This window comes from Siniperca chuatsi, linkage group LG10 (assembly GCF_020085105.1).
Source record: "Siniperca chuatsi isolate FFG_IHB_CAS linkage group LG10, ASM2008510v1, whole genome shotgun sequence".
NCBI lineage: Eukaryota > Metazoa > Chordata > Actinopteri > Centrarchiformes > Sinipercidae > Siniperca > Siniperca chuatsi.
Window position 1 is genome coordinate 14,938,081 of NC_058051.1, and position 23,018 is coordinate 14,961,098.

The 23,018-nt window shown below is 40.0% G+C and overlaps 1 protein-coding gene across 7 annotated transcripts; it reads right to left on the minus strand.

Annotated features, from left to right (window-relative positions):
• Positions 1-256: 256 nt before the first annotated feature.
• ampd2b (adenosine monophosphate deaminase 2b) lies at positions 257-22,815 on the minus strand. 7 transcript variants are annotated; one of them, XM_044212879.1, is made up of 19 exons: positions 22,666-22,815; positions 22,298-22,484; positions 10,183-10,307; positions 9,934-10,064; positions 9,757-9,825; positions 9,540-9,642; positions 9,182-9,374; positions 8,201-8,342; positions 7,963-8,052; positions 7,651-7,780; positions 7,351-7,545; positions 7,046-7,177; positions 6,772-6,935; positions 5,734-5,860; positions 5,474-5,637; positions 4,287-4,407; positions 3,857-4,030; positions 2,939-3,049; positions 257-2,834 (listed from the first exon to the last, which is right to left on the minus strand). In XM_044212879.1, exons 2-19 carry the CDS (start codon positions 22,395-22,397, stop codon positions 2,619-2,621), a joined length of 2,487 nt encoding a protein of 828 aa, XP_044068814.1. In that variant the 5' UTR covers positions 22,398-22,484; positions 22,666-22,815; the 3' UTR covers positions 257-2,618. The 7 variants fall into 7 exon arrangements, with proteins under 7 accessions (XP_044068814.1, XP_044068815.1, XP_044068819.1 ...); XM_044212880.1 differs by lacking the exons at positions 22,298-22,484; positions 22,666-22,815 and adding an exon at positions 18,442-18,633; XM_044212884.1 differs by lacking the exons at positions 22,298-22,484; positions 22,666-22,815 and adding an exon at positions 15,298-15,428.
• Between the last annotated feature and the right edge of the window lie 203 nt (positions 22,816-23,018).

The following is a 23,018-nucleotide window of genomic DNA, read 5'->3' on the forward strand; positions in this document are numbered from 1 at the left end:
CATTGGAGAGTAATCATCTGAATATGGACACACCACACAATGCGCTCTTTGTTTCTCTTCCTTACTTACACACATTTCCACAGAACCCCTACTAATTGCCAACTGCTGAAACTCAGTCAGACGTTATTTGTCTAAATAAATGATGAATATTTAGATTTTGTTCCTTTTTGTCTGTCACTTTTGTAACCTGTAGTTTTCAGATTCAGAAGACATTTATTTGATTTCTGGGATGTATAAACTGCAGCAAGTCAAGCACTCCAACGTGAACAACATTTATTTTTCTTAGACACAAATGATGTCATGAAATAATATTTCACAAACAGCACATATAATTATCTGGGAGGGACACTAGTACTTTTGAATAGCAACGAGTAACCCCACAGATAACATCAGGACCCAAACTGACAGAGAGGAGTTTGAAAAGTCAGTTGACATTCAGTTCTCTAAAAATGTGTTTATTCATGAATTTGGCACTGGCTGAACTTTGTGCAAGAAGTGAAAACTGAAGGAACACATCATGCATTATTACTGTACGACTCAGAAATGTATGTATTTTAAATATTTGTGTGTAAAGGACAGATGGTATCAGATCAGAGTTACAGTTGACTGTCAGTAGAAACAATGTCACAAAATAAGAGTTAGTATAATATGATGCTACAACAGAGTAGCATAACTGCCACCAGAAACAAATATTGAGTGCCTTCATGCAACCCTACTGAATCACTGTAAAGACTGTAAAAAAAAAAAAACAACAAGAATATGACACTGAACAGCTGTGGGAAATGTTAATATCATTACCAGTAGCAGGAATACTGAAGGTTATACAGCATGAGGTTTTGTCCTGTGGATATCTGAAAATTACAGTACAAAATGTCAACCAAACAGACAAATTCATGTAGTGTTTTTAATTTGACTATGAATATTCTTTAAAGATTTTTGCATCACATTAAACTAATTTTGCTGTAAAAGTTCATGATTTGGTAAGTAGTCAGGGCCGTAGCCAGGATTTTAGAAATAGGCTACTGAGGTCAGTCGTAGTCCGCCTCACCCACCACTTCCCTCGAAACAAAAAAAATACTTATTCAGTTATCATATTCTTTCAGTGAAATTCCTCTGGATTGGGTTGCGCCAGCTTTTTGTTAATCTATTTCTTAGTGTGTGAAGTTGTTCCTGAATTCTTTGTAACTACTAGATAGTTTAAAACTTGTGATTTATTAAGTCTGGCTGCAAAAATAATTCTTAAGAAAGGTCTCAGCCAACTAGTAAAGTAATGAGTAAATCGGTTGCAAGGAAACATCTGTAACGTTGTCCAATCATAAACAACATCATCTATGTAAACAGGACGTGACTGTTGCATCACAAGCTGTAATATAACTTCCAAAAATAACAGTTTTAGGAGATGACTTGGTTTAATTTATAAATGCATGTATGGATAAATATGTGTGTCAGAGTTTGTAATATTCAGGAAGTTTTAAATAAGTGGAAAATATCCAATTATGCTGACCTAACCAATGTTATTAGCACGCTAATGTTAGCTTTGCCAGTTTGTTCAGTTAGCTAGATAGCAGTTAACCTACAACTGACTATTAGTCTGTGTACATATTTAGCAACAACTAATCTCTACGTATGAACTAGTTTGCGTGGTGTAACCTGCTTTATTTTGGTACTACGTAAATCTCCACTTACGTTATAGCTATGATAAGTTAGCTAACTTAAGAACAGCTGGTGCAACCAGCTCCTGGAAACCAACAACAACTAACTGAACTCTAACTAAAATAACTTTCTCAGAACTTTGTCTCTATTTTCCCAATAATTAGGACCAGGTTATATAGTTCTTTCCAGGAGACTTGCTAGGAAATTATTTGGAAATTACAGAACGATAAGATAAAGTTTCTGTTTTATCACCCAAAATTAAGGTCTAAATGCTGTTTCGAAGCCTTCTCCATGCTGCACATTTGTTCATTTTGTTGGACTAAAAGTCAACACATTTAAATATGTGGAGTCTATAAATACTGGAATTAGCCTAAAAAATACCCACCATGTGTATGTTTTTAACTGTAGAATGTAAACTCTCCCAAGGTCACTAGAAACCCCAAATTGCCAGAAAAGATACCAAGTACTTGACCTCAGTGTCCTCAGTGGTAGCTACAGCCCTGTGTGTAGTTAGAGGCTCTTCACTTCACTTCACTGAAAATTGTTCCAGATTGTCTTCTTACTTTAATCGGCCAGTGTTGGATCCAGTTATACGTTTTATTAACGGGTTGATTCTTGAATGTCAATATTATTCAATGCTTGGTACAGGAAATACAGACGGACAAAATGTAGTTGCAAACCACGAACATATAATCATTTAAAAATAAATAGATCAAGAGAAATCATGAAATCACCATGACAAATTAAACAAAGAATGACTCAACGAAACTAAAGAAAGTAAACACCTTGGGTACACAGATTGTAGGTCCTCTTCTCATATTGCCACATTAGCAATTCTCATAATCTTCTTGTAACAAAGCTTCTCTCTTTTCACAGGTGTGATATGTTGATATGCAAATCTATACAAAGTCCTGATATGAAAACAGGGAATGTAGTGAGAATTTCTTTTGTGTTGTGCCGCATGTTCACTTCTCCCCCTGCACAGCTCCCATACACAGACTCCCCTCCTCCTCGATGGTCTCCAGCTCATCTGTGCGGATGGCCTGTGTGATTAAATTCAACTCCTCACACATGGTCTCATACCGGTACGCCACTCGGATGTCAGGAACGTTGGTGCGCCTGATGTCATTACTCTCCTGCCCCTCCTTGATGTAGTTTGGGCCAAGCCAGGACCTCTTCACCTGATCCAGAAGAGGGTAAAATTAAACTGTCTGCAGAACAATAGGAGAGAGTGCTATAGTTGTAGACAGTACAACTGGATAATGTGTATATACATCATTAATACCTTATGGGAGAATCCGCTCATCAGCACACTGTTTCTGGCCAGCTCGCACATGTCACAGGAGCTCAGCTTCCACACCTGAGCAGCAATGCTGTACTCTTCCATCAAGGGCTCCTACAAGGAGCACATAAGAAATATAACAATTAAGCATACTCTGCTTGTTGAAGGATTTTTAATACAATGTAGCATTTTTTTTGTTAAATCTCAAGCAACTAAGTTGTAAATTCACTGTAAATACCCTAAAATTAGTAAACATAGGAATGATTTGGCAACGCACGGTGGTAACAGCAAATGCATTTTAATAATACAGGTCCCAGAGTTCTGTCTCAAATAAGATGTGCATCAACCACTTGTGGCAGCAGACACCATTTGAGTGGCTACTCCGTAAGAAGACAGAAGACGAACTTGCGTATCTTTACTGCGCACCAAAACAAACCATGGGCTGAGAGGATTCATCGTCTCACATTGTTTTATTAAGGGGACAGTCAACAATGTCATCAGAGGCGATAACGCTGAACCTATTTATGCTCAAATGTGCGCATTCACCAGCTTTTGTCCAGTACATGCATGCATAACTTCCTGCGAATTCCTTGTGTGTGGATACACAATTTCAGTCGGATGCAGGAAAAGCAGACTCTGCCAGTTTGCCTTCATGTTTAAGGACCTATTAAGTGTCTCATTAATGCTTTATTGAAGACGGGTGTGCAGGAGAAGTCAGCCAATGAAGCTGTGTTAAAATCACGTAGACAGTGCTGACATTAATTATAATACAATTATGCAGCATGTGTGTCAGCTTCGTGTGTGTGTAATTAGAGTGATCAAGATGTAGAGCATTTCTGTTTCGATCTAAACCATTTATAATAAAACAAAAAGTCAAACTTGCAGGGTCTTACAAATGTCTGACTGGCTGTGTACACTGACCTTGGTGAAGTGAAACTGCAGAGGGTCGTCTGTGGACAGGGAGACCATGAGGCCTCTGGACAGGTACTCTGGCAGAGGGTTACGATGGTAGCTGAGGAACAGGCTGTTATTGCTGAGAGGGGACATGGCGATACCTATCTGGGCCAGGTAGTACAGATACTGCAGCACAGGAGCCTGGAGGAACATAAAGCATAATGTTATGTGTTGTAATAAGCAATCAATGCTCTAGGAGCACATTAATACTGCAGCCCTGAATTTCCATGAGCATACAAGAAAGAGACATTATAACTAAAGCATGACTCAGCTGAACAAACATAAGTCAGATGATCTAGATTAGCCGAGGCCTGGCACATCATTTCCTCACAAACTCTTGGACTGATAAACTCTCTGTGTGTAAAATGAAGCAGCTGTTGTGATATTGAGGTCACACCTTCCTGAGCAGCAGCCCGTGGGAGATGTTCTCTGACAGCATGAAACCAGACACCAGGTGATGGATCGGCCCCGCCTCCCCACAATGAGGACGTAGGACAAGCGTGTGAAATCCCCGCTGCCTGGAACGAAGAAGACACAGATACTAGTAAGTAAAGGGAGGTAACACTCGGTTTGTTTGGGGTGTTATTTAAACAATCAGGCAAAGTATAGTCTGCATAAATGAACATCACTGTTGTCACTGTTCCCCAGTGACTCAAAGATAAGATAGATGACAGATAAAGGGCAACGGATGAATCCCTAACCATAAGAGTGTATTTTCTGCTTTGTTACCATTTCTGCTATAGTAACATGTGCACACACACACACACACACACACACACGCGCGCTCAAACTGTACTTGTTATGAAGGTTTTTGTATTCTGATTTTAATGAGGTGGGACAATTTGCTATCAAATCAGTTCAGGAGGCGTTCAAAATGCAGATCTTTTATAAAGAGTTTGAGTTCTCTTAATTGCCCTGTTAATGTAATAAGGTTATTCAGTCTATCCCATTTCACACTATTTATATGCCATACATTCTCTCATTCTCTAATAATTGTGTTACTTTTATGTTTTTTTAATTTATTATGAATTGTAGCTGGAAAAATGTGAAGGCAGCTGGAAACTGGAAAAAGAAAAATGTTAATGTTAAATGTTAAAGGTGAAATTGTACTGCACTGTATGAGATTCAGAAATTACAGTAAAATATAAGATATACAAAAAAGTTTGGGAAGAAAAGTTTGTCGCTTATATTTTAAAACTGGTTTTGTGTCTTTGCGATAAAAAACTAAAATTTAGAGTTTCAAAATTGTAGTGTTACTTTAATATTAATAACCCCTCGGTTGAGGCAAAAATATTTTTTCTATATATTTTTTTTCTTTTTGCATAATTGTGAAAACATAAGAGATACACATTTCTACCCAACACTTCATACTTCCTATTGAACCTAAAATTAATCTATACAGTGAATCTGAGGAATCTATGAGAGTAAAAAAAAGTCCCACGTAAATTGTTATTGCCTCCTAAATGACATGAATTAAATGTTCGCTGTACTTACTGTAAACACCTAAAACATATAATCAGTGACTTTTGGCATTAACAAAAAGCAGATTATGGCAGCCACTTGGACTAAGGTGTTGTTACGTACTTGCGCAGGTGATTCAGCACAGTCATGTTTGCATACATATAGTAGAGGTAGTAGGAATAGGGCGGGTTGTCCTCCTCTGTCCAGTTGACTGGCAGCGGACTGTCCAGGTTGAAGATATGTTGCTCTGGTTTTGACTCATCATCCACACTGTCAAAACCCACAACCTGCGTGAGGGACCAACAAGAGATCCATAAAATCCCCTGAGCTCTGGCTACATGTAGATAATATGAATTTATGATTCCACAGCAAAGACTTCGTACGTGCTGAAGGAAGAGGTGCAGCTCCGGATGGCTGCCGGGGTTGACTGTAACCTCGAACAGAGGCATGAAGATATTCTCCAGCATCTCTTGGAAGTTGCACAGCTGTTTCTTCGTGTGGTAGACGTCACTTTGAGAGAAAAATACAAATCACGAAGTCAGTTGTGAGATTATGGTTGTATTGATGAAATGTTACCATTCCTGGGCTTATTTTACTCATGTGTGCTGCAGATATTTTAAAGATGCTTAGCGTTTGATGTGGCTGTTTGTAAACCTCAATAAGGGCTACTCAGTGGTGGAAGAGTAGTCAGATCTTTTATTTAGGTAAATGTAGAAAATATCGCTGTAAAAACAAGCAAATAAAAGTCATGCGTTCAAAATTGTACACAAGTATTATCAGCAAAACGCATTTAAGTATTAAAAGTTAAAGAACTCATTATGAAGAATGGCCCCTTTCAGATACAGAATCAGTTTTTTTATTAACTTAAGACCATGGTACATGGTATGGACAACATATACAATAATGATTTAAACAGAGGCAAAACATTCTTAAAGAAGGTTCCTAATTTACACATAACTTTTGGCTTATCCGACTGCATTAACAAAATTAACTTAAACATAAAGGGATAGTTTAAATAGTACTTTGGCAAATATCTTTCCCTATTATAATACCATAACTATTATAGTGAATAAAATTATTCATCGTGCTTGCACTCTCATGCTAAATGTGACACTTGCTCGCCTTCCAGACGGTTGACTTTACAGACCCTCTAATTCCTATCCAAGCCTGTTACTGACTGACTGATTGACTGGGTAGTTTAATCTATAACAAATCATCATATACTATAAACTGATCATATGTTTTGTATGTAAAATTGAAATGTGTAACATAGCTATAGCTGTCAAATAAATGTAGTGGAGTAAAAAGTACAATATTTCGTAGAGGAATTAAAGTATAAAGTGGCATAAAGTTGAAACACCTAAGTGCCTCAATACTTGAGTAAATGTAGTATCATACTTCCAACCACTGGGGTTACTCACAAGAGTCGTGGCACTTGCACGAGCCAGCGCACATTATTGGAGTAGACCCGATGTTTGACAGCCCACTTGGCCAGTTTGTCCCACTCATCTCTGGAGCGCCCGTAGATCGACAGCCTGAGCTCCACATTCTGGTACTTGCTTTCCTCCAGGTCAGCCATCACCTCCTGAGAAGCAGTGACACAAACAGTCAGCAGAGGGCGCCAGTGCCTCATACAGTCATTCTGCAGGTGTCAGCGGCAATGGCAGCGTTACAGGTGCAAGTGAACACCTTAACCTTAATAATGTGACCAAAGTATTTCCCCTCAATGTGGTTGTCTGTTTTGATGAAGATCTCTCTCAGGATGGACTCGCCAATGGGATTGTATTTGGCATTGAACTTGTCAAAGCGATGAAAAGTGTTGCGGTCCTGCAACCAGAGTGGAAACACCGTGTCACTATGATTCAGACAGTCTCTTATTAACTGATGCCGTTGTCTGGTTGAATCACTAATTGTCATTTAAATATCGTGGTACATTTTTTAACCAGGCAGCGCTTCTGAACAGATAAGCTTTTTACCTATCTCCCACGGGCGTTACTTACTGCGTGCATGTCCAGGGTGTCCACACTCAGGTCAAAGGCTGTCAGATTCATGCTCTCAAACACCTCCATGAGCGTCTGACCCTTGCCTCTTTCCACATGCACAATCTCCTTAGGATACTTCTTCATGGCCCTTTTGATAAAACGCAGAAGGTGCTTCTGGTTCATACAGGACGAAGCGTGAATGTGTGTGTCCACCTGTAAAACAATTCAGACAAGACAAAAAATGATATATTGGAGTCTGCTTCTGGATTGCAACTAATAATTCTGGTTAGGATTAGTAGAAACAGCTCTCAAATTCACCTTACGGATATTGTAGAAGTCTCGATGTGGGACTTTCTTCTGTGCTGCCAGCTCTTTCATCTCATTCAACAAGATGTGCATCTGGAACTTGGAGCTAAGATACTGCAGACGACGGTAGCAGAAGGACTTTCTGTGGCAAAGGGAAACAAAAACAAGCAATGGGTACTTTGTATTTTCTAGATGGTTCAAAAAGGAAAGAGACAAGAAAGTCTGGTGGTAGACCATTTGAACGGTCAAGTATCATAATTTATAGTAAAATCCGAAATGTATGCTATACACACTGTTTTGTATTCAAAAATAAGGAAAACGTACACGGGTCCGTTGATAATGAGAGCCATCATGACGTTCATATCAGCGATGTACTCCTGCAGGTCTGGATACGGCAGGTCCAGCTCTGTGCTTCTGTGAGCAACATCAAAACTTAAGCAGAAAACCCTCTGCAGCCAACACAATGTGTGAACTGAGTCTAAAAACAGACAGGCATCCTACCACATCGAGGACTATAAGACAAAGCATTCGTGCACCGAGTGATTCATCATAAATATCTCACTTTTCCATAATGTTTCTCGTCGTGTACACATGCATGACACCATCCACCATCTTGCAGCCGTAACCCATGTCAGGGGGCATGCTGGCAGGGTCCTGGTTCTCATAGGGGTGCGTTTCAGAAACAGGTGGGTGCACTGTGGCATCTGAGAGGAGACAGAATGTCGCACTGTGTCACGGCTTTGAACGAGGTGGGAACGCACATGCAACTACGGTCTGATTTTAACAGCCTGCAAATTGTGACAGTCTGTTCAGGGGTGTGTGACAGATGGATTGTGAAATCTGTGGGTGTGCCCGGTTATGTCTTAATGTGAGAGTACCGCACATGACACTGGACATCATTTATATTCCCATATTAATGTAAGATTGCAATTTCTTTTTGAGTAAACTCAGCTGGAATACAGTAATCAGGAATAGAGCTGTAATAATAGTTTATTGAACTGGGAGGACAGATCCCTTCTCTGTCGCATTTTCAGAGGTTTCTTCCTTTTTTTCCAGTTAAAGGGGTTCCTTTAATCCGAACTGAGGGTCTAAGGATAGAGGGTGTTTTATGCTGAACAGATTATAAAACTTGTTGTGGCGAATTTGTGACTCGCGATTTTGAGCTTCACAAATAAATTGATTAAATTAGAATTTCTTGGTTTTAAAATGTCAGAAAATAGTTAAAAATGGCCATCACAAGATTCCAGCCCCCGTCTTCAAATTGTTTGTTTTGTCCGACAAACACTCAGAAACCCAAAGATATTCAATTTACAATGACGAAGAAGCAAATCCTCAAATTTGAGAAGCTGGAACCAGAAATGTTTCGCATTTTTTCTTGATAAGTTACTTAAATACTTCAATTATCATAATTGTTGGAGAACAATTTTCTATCGACTAATCGTTTCAGCACCCTTCAGGACCTCCTATTTGTTGGTTATGCATGAATGTTTTTAGGTGTGCAGTATATAAGGATATTAGTGTGGTGGTGTAGATATATATACACCTGCAGTGACTGTGGTCTCTAGGAACTCTTCCTCATAGATATCTAAGTCCAGAAGAGGTCTCTCACTCAGCTCCTGCAGGTAACGAGCGGTGGTCCTGCAGAAGCTCTGCAGCGACAGTCCCATGTACTTCTGTCTAATGAACAGAGCCTTCACCACACATTTGGCAGCATCCAACAGATCTGTGAAGGGGACCTTGATGGAAGAAAAATAGAATGAAAAGGAATGAACATAGAAGCAAAAAAAAAGGTGTCTTTTTTGAGAGAGGAGGTGTTATTTAATTGTGAGAAACGACACATAAGAAATACTTCTACTTTCTTTTCTAATTCTCCCTGCATTACTGCCGAAACTCTGACTTACCCCACATTTCTCCTCTCCAGAAATACTGACTCGTTGGTACTCTCTCTCTGGAACCGGTTCTCTCTCTTGCAGGTCAGGGACTTGGCTCTGTTCCTTCATGTATCTAATGATAGATCAAAAAACAAACTACTTAAATTATTTTCTATTTTGGTAGTTTAAGATATATATTCAAAGGATGACAAGATCACTGTTGCCTATAACCAGGGGGAACACTCACTCGAGATCTGTGGCACTGTCTGTCTTCATGAACTCCTGTTTGGCTCGCAGGAGGATGTCGGGTTCAAACCTTAGAACAGAGGCGGATCTCACTTTGGGATCATCAAAGCAGAGTCTGACTGCAAACACAGTCACATGTGTTTGCATATTAACTAACAACCTCCTTCCCTTCTCTTACTTGACATCCTGGCTGATCTGTCGCTCAAGTCGATGACGTCTCTCCTCCAGCTGTTCAATAGGGCTGTCCTCGGGAAATTCATAGGGGGCGCTGCGCATCTCACTCTCTGCCAGGGTGCGGGAGAACAGCTCCTTCACACAGACACACATACAGTAAAAAACATCATGAACATCTACACATCTAGCCACAATTAAGTTTAAAATAAATCTACTAGGTTAATAACTAAGCACAAGTACACTGAGTACTAACCTCAGCAATCTCTTTGTACTTCCCGTCCATGGATGTACGCAGGTCAATGGATTGTTTCAAGGCCACAGGGATCCCAGGCAAGGAATGCTGGGAAGTGAGGAGGTGGCGGCCACCACGGAGATCAACTAGAGATGGGGGGGGGGGAGGGAAAGAAATCATAAAATGACGGGGAGAAAACTATGCATCTTTGGAAGTACTGAAGAATGTCTCTTCTATAAAATTTATCCAAGCCGTTTTGAGATTTAACAAATGAAGAACGGCACATTAAGGCCTCAGTATCTTCCAATGACAGTGGCCCAGCTGCAGTAACTAAAGACACACACAGCAACTGATTTCAGTTCGGAAAGATGATATATCAGTTTTGCTTGCAACAGCTGTATCCTGTTAACTGTCAATGAGCTTATCAACCTTGATAAAAATAACAAATGTCTTCTCATTTTACCCAGCACGGAAAAAGTGGACTGGACACAAATATGAATCAGCTAAACTAGCTAAATCAGCTTGATGAGCATTCCCTTTCTTTAGCATTCCTTCAACATATAATAAATTCACAGTGAGCAAAACAGTCTGCAGAAGCTCGCTGTTCCTCTGTCAGTGGGCCTTTACACAACAGTGGAGGTCTGAGCTCAGCGTCTGTTTGTGCCTCGAGACACAATGGACCATTCAGGTGGAGAGGCCATCAGCACATACACCGGCTAATACCCTCCATTGTTACCATTGCAAGACTCAAGTTTTATATAAACCCAGTTGTCATGGAAAGGCGAGAAGGGAAAACGAAGGGGGATGGTCATTGAAAAAAAGACTTGGGCCGAGGATGGCTGAGTGGAGCGATGAGGAAAACAGGCGTTCGTCTGTGAGAAACAGTGAGGAGAGACAATGCCTTCACTGCTGTGTTTCCTCCCTCCTGAGTGTATATTTAGCAGCCTGCCTGCAATGATATTAATCTTTCCCTTGAAACTATGCACCTGCCACTGAAATATTCATCATCCTGCTAAATATTTCATCCTGTGTGCTATAGTGTCAGGGGGCCTGTTGTCTGTCAGCATTTATAGACCACAGGAAGGTCCAAGAGGGCATACTGTATGATACCTGCAGTCTGTACTGTCTTTCTACTAAATCTGTATAGTATTGTCTAAATTAAGAGTCTGATTTATTTAACACAGCATGTCTGAGTCTGTCTGCTCTATGAGGACAGTAAAGCAGACCAGAGAGGCCAATTAACTGGACTCATCAAAAAGCTTCAGGTATAAAAACACTTGGTGAGGCAGTCAGAATTGTTGGTATAAAGAGAAAGAGGTGATGGTGTAACCATTGGCAAGACCACAACTCACCACGTGTTTATCGCCTTCTGCTTAACACTGTCCAATCAACACATCCCACTCAACACGCTAAGTATCTTGGACTGAAATACTAATACAAACACTAAGGGAAACACAAACTTTTTCAGTGTATAAATATTCAAGTGTGCTCATGCTTTGACAGTCGAGCTCCAACATTGAGCTTTGAGTAAGTTAAAATCAAACAAATGACGTGGAAATAACAATGGATTTTAATGTGCAAGGACCACCTCTACCTTTAGGTTATTTATAACCTGCAATTTTAACCAAATGAGAAAAAGTGCAAGTTAGAACCCCCATATAATATCTTATTGAAAATTGAGCTGTGTGACCAAGTGAGATGTTTGGGATGATGAAGATTAAATAATTTTATCTGTGAGTTAGTCTGAAAATAATTTCCCTCTCTAAATTGTATATATTATGTTAAAGTACATATTTGGAAAATTATTAATACAAATAGTAATGAGAAGTTTCTGAAATAAAAGAAGCTGATTTGAATAGATTGCGATAATAACAAAACTTTTTTGGAGAAGGAAAATTCTATGAAGGGTTGCAGAAACTTTACTTGCCTGTACTTATTATGTTACAGTATGAAAAGTAAGCATAGATGAAGACAGTGTTTGTCCACTTACTGACATAATCAGTGTGTTCTGTCCAACTTAAGTTATCATTATAGTGATTACAAGGAATGCAGACTTGAGGCATTTAATTATTTATGTTTTTGCCACTGAAAGTAATAAAGTTGTATTTTTCAATATTATTTCAGTTCGAATTTAGTACTGAAACGATTAATTGATTAGTCGATTGACAGAAATTGTAAATTTAATATTTTGCTGTTTTGTACTGCTGGTGAGACAAAACAACACATTTGAAGACTTCATCTAGGGCGTTAGGAAATACCGCATAATGGACATTTTGCAGACACATAATCAGCAATCTAATCGATAATGAAAATAATCTTAAATTCTAGTCTTAGTCAAAATTTAAATGAGAAAGAACAAATGTTGTGTTAACTGCAAACATTATGGAAGAACCTCTACTGGACACATTTGGTAAATCATTTAAGAGATAATGCCATTAAAATACTACCACCTTAACTAACTTCCGTTTATCCAAAGCAAGCTTGAATCAATAAAAATGAGAAACACATGCTGTAATACCAAACTGTCCTCCAGATTGATGCCCTTCTGGTGATAGGAAGGAGCACGTCTGTGTAATGTAATGGCTGGCTAACATGTTATCTCTGCTGTCGGTTTGGGGCATATCAGTTTATCGTGATAACAGTGAAAGGAGGGCAGGAGGCGACCAGCGGCAAAGACATCCATGCTGGGCCACAGTAAAGCCAAGCCTAGCCAAGCCTACCGGGCCCTGAGCTAATCCCCTAATGGCTGCTATATTTGGATCAGTAGCATCTATGGTTACATAACAAGAGAGCAAACCGCTCAGAAATTAAAATCAGCCATGTTTTACTTGAACATATACTACATAATCTAGTTGGCTGAAGCATTTATTGATCTAATAGGAGCAGGATGAAAGCAGCATGAGGGTTTAATACAACATGAGCAAAACAGATTGGAAACCAAAGACAATGCAACACACCATCTTCCATAGCTCATGGTTCCATGTTGCTGCTGAGCCTCAAAACGACGTCGAATAGTATCAGCTTGCAACTTCCACTGCATGCATATTTCAGCAGTAATACAGAGGATGGAGAGTCATAACTCCAGTCTCAAACCGGATGGTGCACTCTAAAAGGTCCTTTGGGATGAGATCACAAGTGGAAAGTCATCTGAAGCCTACAGGGGGCCAGAGGGGAGCAAGGGGTCCAGGGGTCTAGAGTCATTCTGTGGAACTTCATTTACAGTATTGCTTTTTTCTCTCTCGCCTTTGTAAGAAAACTTGTCGTAACTTCTCAGAGACAGAAAGGAATCCCTATCTGAATCAAATACATACAAATCTGGATGATTATACTTTAATATCAAGAGATTCCCTTTCGTTTACTCCCTCCCCTCTCCTCTCTCTCTGTTTTCTACCATCAGGCATACCATGCATCATCAACCACTGTCTACCTGCTTCCATTGACTACGCAGATTTGGTATTCATCCCACAAGAAATGCCAGTGACTCATAGCCTCTGTGGCAAATGTCTCACAGTGAAAGCCAGACTTACTCACAGCTCACATGCATCAGTACTGCTGAGAAAGCAGGAATACCAGGGAACAACAAATATAAACAATGCAATACTGGGCATTCATTTTGAAGTCTTTAGTAAGATTGGGTGTCATTAGAAATTCTTCGATACTAGTGCTGATACACCACCTTAGTTTCAGTACAGATACCAAAATCAAACTTTTTTTACTACCTTACTTGAAAGAATATAAATGTTTTTCTGCAAAACCCTTCTTTTAATTTAACAAAAGAATGCAAAGGTCTCAAATGTTACATGTTGTCCAAACACAAGCAGCAGTGCAAGAATTTTGCCTAAAACTGTCCACATTTGGATTTAATTCAGGAACTATATAGAAACAAGATTACAAATCTTACCAGGCATTTGAAGCCAGCTTTTAGTATTTAAAATGTTTTGATATTTTTTGCTTTGGATACAATTCCTTCGGTACTAAAAAACTATCAAAGTTCAATACCTAGCTAGTTTTTAGTGCCCGAATATTTTTATCATAGCAGTTTGGCTTCCACAACCAACACATAAATGTAAAATCATACGCATAAAATCAAAAAAATCAATATAACTGAACTGTTTGAAAATTTCAGCTATATTACACTCCAGTGTTTCACAAGAAAATACGGCAGACACACAGCTCAGCATAACAACAATTAAATGTGACTGGGCACTTTCACATAGGGAGTCTCACGTCCAAAGGACAAACACACATGCATGGCAGGGAGAATGCAGCAGGGTCTAATGACCTGCTCCTCTAAAGGATGCTTACTCCTCCAGCATCTCTCTCTGGCTCTGCATCAAACAGCTGACGTCTCTCAAGATGTGTAATCAAAACCGTTCTATGGCCAGCGATGGTTTAGTCTCTGCAGCTGCATTTCTGCAGGCCGATGTTAGTATTCTTGTAGAAACCTCTTTCATGTGTTTCCTTTACTGCTGTCAGCCTTCTCACTTGAACCATAAAGAAAAGAAATGGTATAAATATAAATGCAGGATGCCCACTAGCCTTGAAAACAACCCTTTCGATCAGATCCCACAGTTGGAGGTGTAGTCAGCACAATTTATCGATCTGCTCTGCTTCTCGTGCACAGCTGCACTTTTATACCATCTCCAAAACACATGAGAAAGCTAGTTTATGGGACAATCAATCGACACACATTCTCCTCAGCACACCGAAGACAGCACTGCTCAGGGCTACTACACAAAGCCGTCAAGGGACAGGCAGAGGAGAGTGGCAGAGAGAGTGAGAGAGGGAAAGGGAAAAGGGGGGAGGGTTAGAGGGGAAGAGAGGAGAGCGTTATTTGTGCTTTTGCACAGGATGAGGGTAGTGGAGCGTACCTGTCTCCTCAGAGCATGCGTTAACCAGCAGCTAGCAGGGCTGAGAGAGGAGAGAGAGACAGAGAGAGGGAGAGAGAGGCTGTCCTGGCAGGGAGATAGAGCATGCCAAACAGCAAATGGTCCAGGATGGCGTCTGCTGTCCTTTCAAGATAGGTTAAACATGACAAAATTGGCAAGAACACACATACGCTCTCACATAAACACACTCACAGAGTGGCAAAGAGTCATGTCCTCTATTCCATTAATCTGTCCCTGTCATACATACAAAGAGCTGGTCCAGCAGATCCATGAACTCCCCCTCACATCCCAGTGTGTGACCCCCCCTCTGCTCTGTGTCCCTCCTGGTTCAGGCCAGCTGTCGCTGCACTAGCTGCCTCTGGAGCTGATCCTCCTCATTTAAATGCCTCTGACATCTATCTGGGACGTACCACAGGAGGGAGAGGAGGCGGGGGGAGACGACATACATCACCGGCGGATGTAGATTCTCCTGCTGTGAGTTTCTCTAACAGCACCCCCCTCTTGTCTACCTTACCCTCCGTGCTGTGTTTTGCTGAGGAGACCATGTGTTTGGGATGTTTGTGTCGTCTGTGTGCGTGTGTGAGAATAAAATGGTGCTGTCTCAGCGGTAAGGTTTGAGATGTCATGGTCTTTTTTTCTTTGCCAGCTGAATAGCGGCAGTCTGAAGGAGATGACTGTCTAATAAATGAGACTTTGCCTCAATCTCCTCTCACATGAATGAAATTAAAGGGCCAGCACATTGCCCCCATTATGGTTGCAGCAGTCATTTCTGGAACATGCTTTCCCATGCTATAAACACAGAACTGTGTGTATGCTGAAAATGCTGAAATAACATTAATAATTCAATGAACTGACTCAATTTCATAGCACGGAATGATACATGCTTTTTGAAATCCTTCATTGTGTCTGCAGTGTGCAAGTTTCTCTACAGTCATATCTCTCTTCTTATTATACTTTTGCACTGAATGTAAATTTGCTCTGGATAACAGCAACAGCTGCATGCTTGAATCGCAAAACAATGATTTTACTGGACTGCACTTTGCTTCTGATTGGTGTCAGAATACCTTCCATAAATTTAATTTCTGTTAAGATCGGGAGGAAAAACTTCCAGTCATGGCAGATCAGAACGATGAGACATTTATCCGACTTTTCCACCACACAAGGTTCCTGACCTTTAATTACGTCAAGAAATATTTGAAAACATGCCCATTACTGGGCGGCTAATCGAGCTTATGTGTTATGGATAGATAAAACTATGTTGGTTGAATCTGTTGTTAGCTGAGACTTAATTCCATTAATTTGCAACCAATGAGTAAAAGAGGTTTTTAAGCTCAATCAATCAGTTTGTATCAAGTGTTTGTGCTGCCTATCTTATCTTCTCTTGCTCAACACTGTCTAGAGTTCAACTCAAGTTGTTAACTTGGAACTCAAAGCTGAATGAGGAATCTTTTTACCTCAGACCCTAACACAGAATCTCATTTAAGCATTTGTGCTTATATATAAACTTTTATTATTTTTATTGTCAACAAATCTCATGAAAAAACCAAACCAACAACGTGTAAGTCCATCTCTCTATACTTGTCTGTAGCACTCAGCCCCAAGCCCATTGGTGCATACTGAAGACGTAAATCTTTTAAAGGTTTGTCACAAAAATGCTAAATAATTTCCTAAAACTGTAGTTTCTAGCAAATGTTACTCAAACAGAAGTAAATAGTAAATTTGTTGGGGACTATTTTCAGCCACGGAGCTGGTGGACTAGTGAGTATTTACAGCAGCAGGATTATGAATGTGGGATAGAGTCAAAATAAACTACAGTTCCCATGTCCATCATAACATGTCACCCAGTACAATGGTGTGGCTCTTTGATGTGTTTTTAATAGTTTTTGGACAACAATAGAATAAGCGATTTGGCTACACACGCAATAGTAGATTAATTCATTGTTGGTTTTGGTCTTTTCATGGGATTTGTTGCCAATAAGAAAAATATAGAATATGATATATTTTAGGACCCTGAGAAATTGTATGGAAATGCAATGTAAACATAAACCAATGGCTAAAAACATCCTGACAGTCAGAACATCATGTACTGCAAATAAAAACACATTTTTCTCCTCTCTTCAAGCTTAGGGGGAGAGCTTATACTGGAGCAGTCCAGTTTGAAAAAGCACTGCTGACAAACTGGACAGAAAACCCCCGAGCACTACAGAGAGTCAAATGCAATCAGACTACAAGCAAATTACCACTCTGCCTCTCAAGGTTACATTATTGTGCTTTATTCAAGGCACATAAAGCCGAAATAACATTCGAGAGGACTAATCAAATTGTCGTGGCCCCAAGAGGAGCAACAACAAACAAGATTGCTGTTCACTGATTCATCAGTGTAGCTGCATTTATTCAGACCAGGCTCCCTCTGATGGTCAAATGCTGCATCACACACAAATTGACACAAGCTCATCATGGTGTAAGGCATTCAATCAATGAACAAATAAAACTCTAGAGGCTGGCAAAGCATTAATCACCCCAACCTAAATTCATTAATAAAATAAAAACAGTGGTGGAAGAAGTACACAGACCCTTTTCTTCAGCAAAAAGTAAAAGTCTTGCATTCCAAATTTTACTTAAGTAGAAGTATAGCAGCACTAAGCAGAATGATCCCTTTCAGAAGTTTATATTACTATATACATATATTATATTATTGGATTATTATTATTGATATATTAACATGTAGATAGTATTTAGATTGTGCAACTGGTCGAGATGGAGCTAATTTTAACTATTTTATATGGTACTGGCATTTTCATCTATAGCAATGCTTCATACTTATAACATGACATGTTTTGTACGAAATGTTTTCAGGTTGCAATCAATGATTATTTTCATTATCAATAAATCTTAAGATTATTTTATTGATTGATTGATTAATCGTCTAGTATAGAAAATGTTTAAAATAGCTGAAGATTTTTAATTGTCACACACATGACAAAGAAAAGTAGCAAATCCTCACATTTGAGAAGCTGGAACCAGCTAATATTTGGCTTTTTTGCTTAAAAATGACTGAAAAGATTAGCCGATTATCAAAATAGTTGCCGATTAATTTTATGTCAATCGACTAATTGATTAATCGACTAATTGTTGTAATTTTATATGTAAAGCAGCTAGTAACTATAGCTGTAAGATAAATGTAGCGGAGTAAAAAGTACAGTATTTTCCTCTGAAATGTAGTGGAATAGAAGTTTAAAGTAGAATCAAATGGAATACCTCAAGATTTTACTCAAGTAAATGTACTTTCCACTACTGAATAAAAGGACCCAATAGACAAAACACTACAATATTTCAGCCACTAGATATTTGCTTTAATTTAAGATTATGTCTATAGCAGCATGTACTTTACCTTTCAAGCCAGACTCTGGCTCTCCACAGGTCGATGTATTGTAAACAACAGCTGGCATCAGGTATCTCGATATCTACTGCATCACCACACCATTAAGTATGAGCAACAATACAACAAAGAGGTGGTCCCACCCACAGGGCACAAATCCATGAGACCTCTAACAGATGTTGGTTCATATGAGTAGCAGAGACACAGACAACAGTGCATAGTGTGGATGCACAAGATGAGTGACTGACTGAAGGTTATCAGATAAAGGTGTGTTGGGGTGGGGAGTCCCAGGGCTTGGTCAATCATTAATTACAATTTGAGCTATTACTTGTACAGATTGCATTACTGTGGGGAGTGACAGGGCTTAACATTTAACCTACAGGGTCTCTCTCTCTCCTGTAATTACTGCATCTCTTCAGGACACAGACCTCGACATGTGTGGGCATGTAACAATGACAAGGCGTGACACAACCAAAGGAGCTGTGAACAAGATGTGGGTGTAGTACAATGTCTTCAAAGGTCCATCATCAGCCTATTGTACTGTATAAATTACCATTTTGAATAATGGCCTGATTGCAGTAGCTTTTTCATGTTTTATATTATTGCTTTCCTGCAGAAGTGAAAAGTAATTCTAAACTTCTACTCGAGTGTACTTCTACTCGACTACATTTCAGAGGCAAATATTGTATTCACTACATTTACCTGACATAATTACCTGTTACTTTGCAGATTACAATTTTACATGCAAAACATATGATCAGTTTATAAAATAGGAAGGAGTGGTGTAGTTTTAAATAGCAAACAGTATATAAAGTAGTTAAATTAGCTCCTCCACCTCTGCTAGCTAGAAAATTACAATGCTGTTTGATTAATAAGTAATAATAAACTAATATATGATAATATAATACTGACAGGAGCCCTTCTGTTGCATGAGTACTTTTGCTTTTGATACTTTCAGTACGTTTTTCTGATAGTAATTGTGCATCTTTGCTTTAGACTTTTACTTGTAGTAACTTACTTGGAGTATTTTTCTACACTTACTTAATTAGAGGATCTGAATATTCTACCACTGAACACATATTTTACAGATATACTGTATATATAAAAAACATATATTTTACTCGTGTAAACTACATATTTACCATATATTTTATGCGCTCAGGTGAGTAGTTATCTCGTTGTCTTTATCTGTTTTTATATCTGTAAAGTACATTTGTTTGAAAAGTGCTATATAATAAAGTTTATAATTGTTACCAGTATATTTTCCAAGAGAGTGTGTGTTTTTGCTATTGCTTAATGTAATAATGGCTGTTAATGTAACTGTACACAGCTTCAGTAAGCAAATATCTACTGCTACATGAAGTTCTTTTCATTTGCGCCAATTTAAGTGGTTCAACAAGTGAAAAACAGCACAAGGCACAGAATAGGCTAACTGGTGAGTGGGTGGCGCTCTAATCTCAGAACTACCTTTTTCACAGCCAGAGAAATGATTCACCCACTGCCGTTCTCTGCTGAGTTCACTCCACAAAACTTGCAATAATGTGCTAAATATGGGCAAGGCTATGCCTCAGCTCTTCACACCATAACTGCACAAAAGAGCAAAAGGCTGTCTGACAGACATGGAACAGTATATTATGTGTATAGGGGGTCCATGACCTTTAAAGAAAGCTAAGCTGTGAGCGATCCAAACACATTTAGTGCTGAGTAGATACTGCTGCAGCCTTCCACATCTATTCCACTCTGCTGTGCTGATTGATCGGCAGAGAGTTTATTAGATTGGATCGAAAGTTCAGGATTCTTATTTAAACAATCTAATAATCTAAAGCTCCTCCATTATGCTAAGTGTCAATTTAGACAATCATTAAGCAGACTAGTGAAATGAAAGTGTCAGACAATATATAATTTATGATCCTGTTATGAGTGGCTGCAGCTGATTCCAGAACAGCAATCACTTTATTAAAGATTCATTGAGCATTTAAAGACATGACACTTATTAGCAATTATTCATAGCCCGTCTAATACAATCAAATTATCATGTATCTGCAGCCTGTTTTACTGCATGTATTAATATTTACACAGACTGTACTGTACAATCTGCCCCAAACTAGATTTGTGCCTTTTTGGAAAAAAACCCCAAAACAAAACAAAAGAAGATGAGTCACCTAAATGCCATCTTTGCTTACTGAGATGGTTCCCTGGATGCTTTAACAGAATAAAATGTGAATGTTATCTTAATGTGCTTCTGCAGAGACTACCACTAAATCAAACCCTGGAGGCTTCAGAACAGAATCTGTGCACAGTCCACCTTTCCTCTACATCTAAAAAACAGAAACAAACATCTGTCTTTGTCGAATATAAAAGCCAAGACTGCCTCTCATCAGTCCAGCGACTATTTATTCCTCCCAGTCTGACACTCCCAAGCAATTTTTGTAGCAGCCGCTGTCAGATACGAGCTGCAAATGAGGGTAATCACAGAGAACATCCTAACTGGAGGGGTGGATGGTGAATCATTCAGACCTCCAAGCTGTTGCATTTGTTGTCGGGGTTACAAATCAATCTCTGGCTATCTTGACAGTCACTGTAACGTCACAGCATGTCACTGTCAGTTAAGTTCGTGTCCCCAGAGGTACCATGACCTGGGTGTGGGAGATTTTTAAAGATACAATATATTTTTAAGGCAACATTTGTATGTATTATATAATTCTAATATTAAAAACATCTGCCAAAAGGGGGAGATCATCTGCTTCCAATACAACTTCAAGATACTCAGAATTAAGTGTCATTTTCCTGACATACGTACACCAATATTTTTCATTCCATCTTGCTTAATTAAAGATAATCATCAAGACTGATTGAGAGATGACACTGAATGAACAGAGGGAGGGATATTTAAATGGCTGGTATTTCGTCATATGGTTATTCTACACTCTTTGTAGTTTGGATGAAAGGCTGATCAGCATGTGCATACATCAGGGTGGAGACTAATCCTCTCATTCACTGGGGGATCAAGTCCTGAGGTACCAACCTACATATTCTCTTCAGGCCACATACTGCCGTCAGGCTAAATGAAAAACACCGCCATCACATTTATCGAAGCAGCGCACCGCTGTTCTCAAGGGAAAAGCCTGCATATATGAATAAGAAAAGTCACATTTTTAGGTTAAGCTTGCATTTTTTCCCCTTATGCAACATGTTTTGAAAGGGTGTCACAAGCCAAAGGGTCACCGGCTCATGAAGGAGTGTGTAATCATTTAAGTTAAAACATGAAAACTGACGACCTGACAACAACGAGTTATGCAACATTTCAGCAATGTCAGAATTGTTTCATACTGCATTGGCTGATCCTACTGCAATTTAACTTTGAGGATCTGGCTGATGCTGGAGAATGTATTGTATGTGTGCATGTTGTGTCATTTATAAAAAGAAATAAGCCTGAAACTAAGTGATGAAAGGAAAAGCTAGAAGCCAGCACACTGACATGAAACTGCAGGGAATGAATGCTGAAATCCACCACAGAGATCATCCTCTGCTACACCTCCCTACTCAACAGGTTTGCATTTTCCCCCAAACTACTCGCAGACAAAAAGTATTCCACCCTGTTTCTTCTTCTCATGAGTGCTTTCTGTCACTGATACTCGGATGAATAATCAGAAATATAACTGTTCAAAAACTCAGAATTCACATAACAATGCACAGTCCAGAGCCACAGTCTCTAGGGCTCCCTTCATGTGAGATTCCTCCTTCTGTTTCAGGACCAACACACTCGAACCGCCCTCCCTCCCTCCCTCCCCAGCCCTTGGCTCCCTCCCTCCCTCCCCAGCCCTTGGCTCCCTCCCTCCCTCCCCAGCCCTTGGCTCCCTCCACTCACCTGTGCTGGCTGTGTACTGCAGGCTGCCCCGCTTCCTGAAGGGGGAGAGGGGCTTGTTCTTGGCCCCGGCGGCGGTCCCGGGGGGCAGGTTGGAGGACATATCCCCAGGTTGTGCGGTTCAGCGTGGCGCGGACGGGAAAAGGAGAGCTGAGTGAGTCAGAGCTGCAAAGGACGGAGCGTCGGAGAGCTACAGAGTGAGAGGAGGAGGAGGAGGAGGAGAAGAAGAAGGAGAACAGAGAAGATAGAGGACAGTAAGGAGAGGAGAGGGAAGAGAGGAGAGATGTAGCACAGATGCTGGGAGCTTGAGGGGGGTTGATTGCAGTCAGCGTAAGTGTGAGTATGTGAGTCTATGTGTGTGTGCTACGTGCCTGTGAGCAGGGATTTCCAGACTGGTTGGTCCAGCGTGGGGCTGCAGAGCATCCCTCTGCAGCGAAACAGGTCCCGCCCCCTCTGAAAGACTCCCGCGCCTGAGCGCAGCGCTGAGGGAGGCTGGGCGCGTGATGGAGAGGCTCGGCTTCCCCCCCCTGCCACGCGTAAACACACACACACACACACACACACACACACACACACACACACACACACACACTCGGGGTTCAAAACACACACAGCAGTGCGCAGTTCTGCTGTTGCCATGACAACCATACATCTATGTGTGGACATACCAGTGGGGAGAAAAGTTGTGGTTACAGCAGAAGTGACAGCAAAATAAAATGCTACA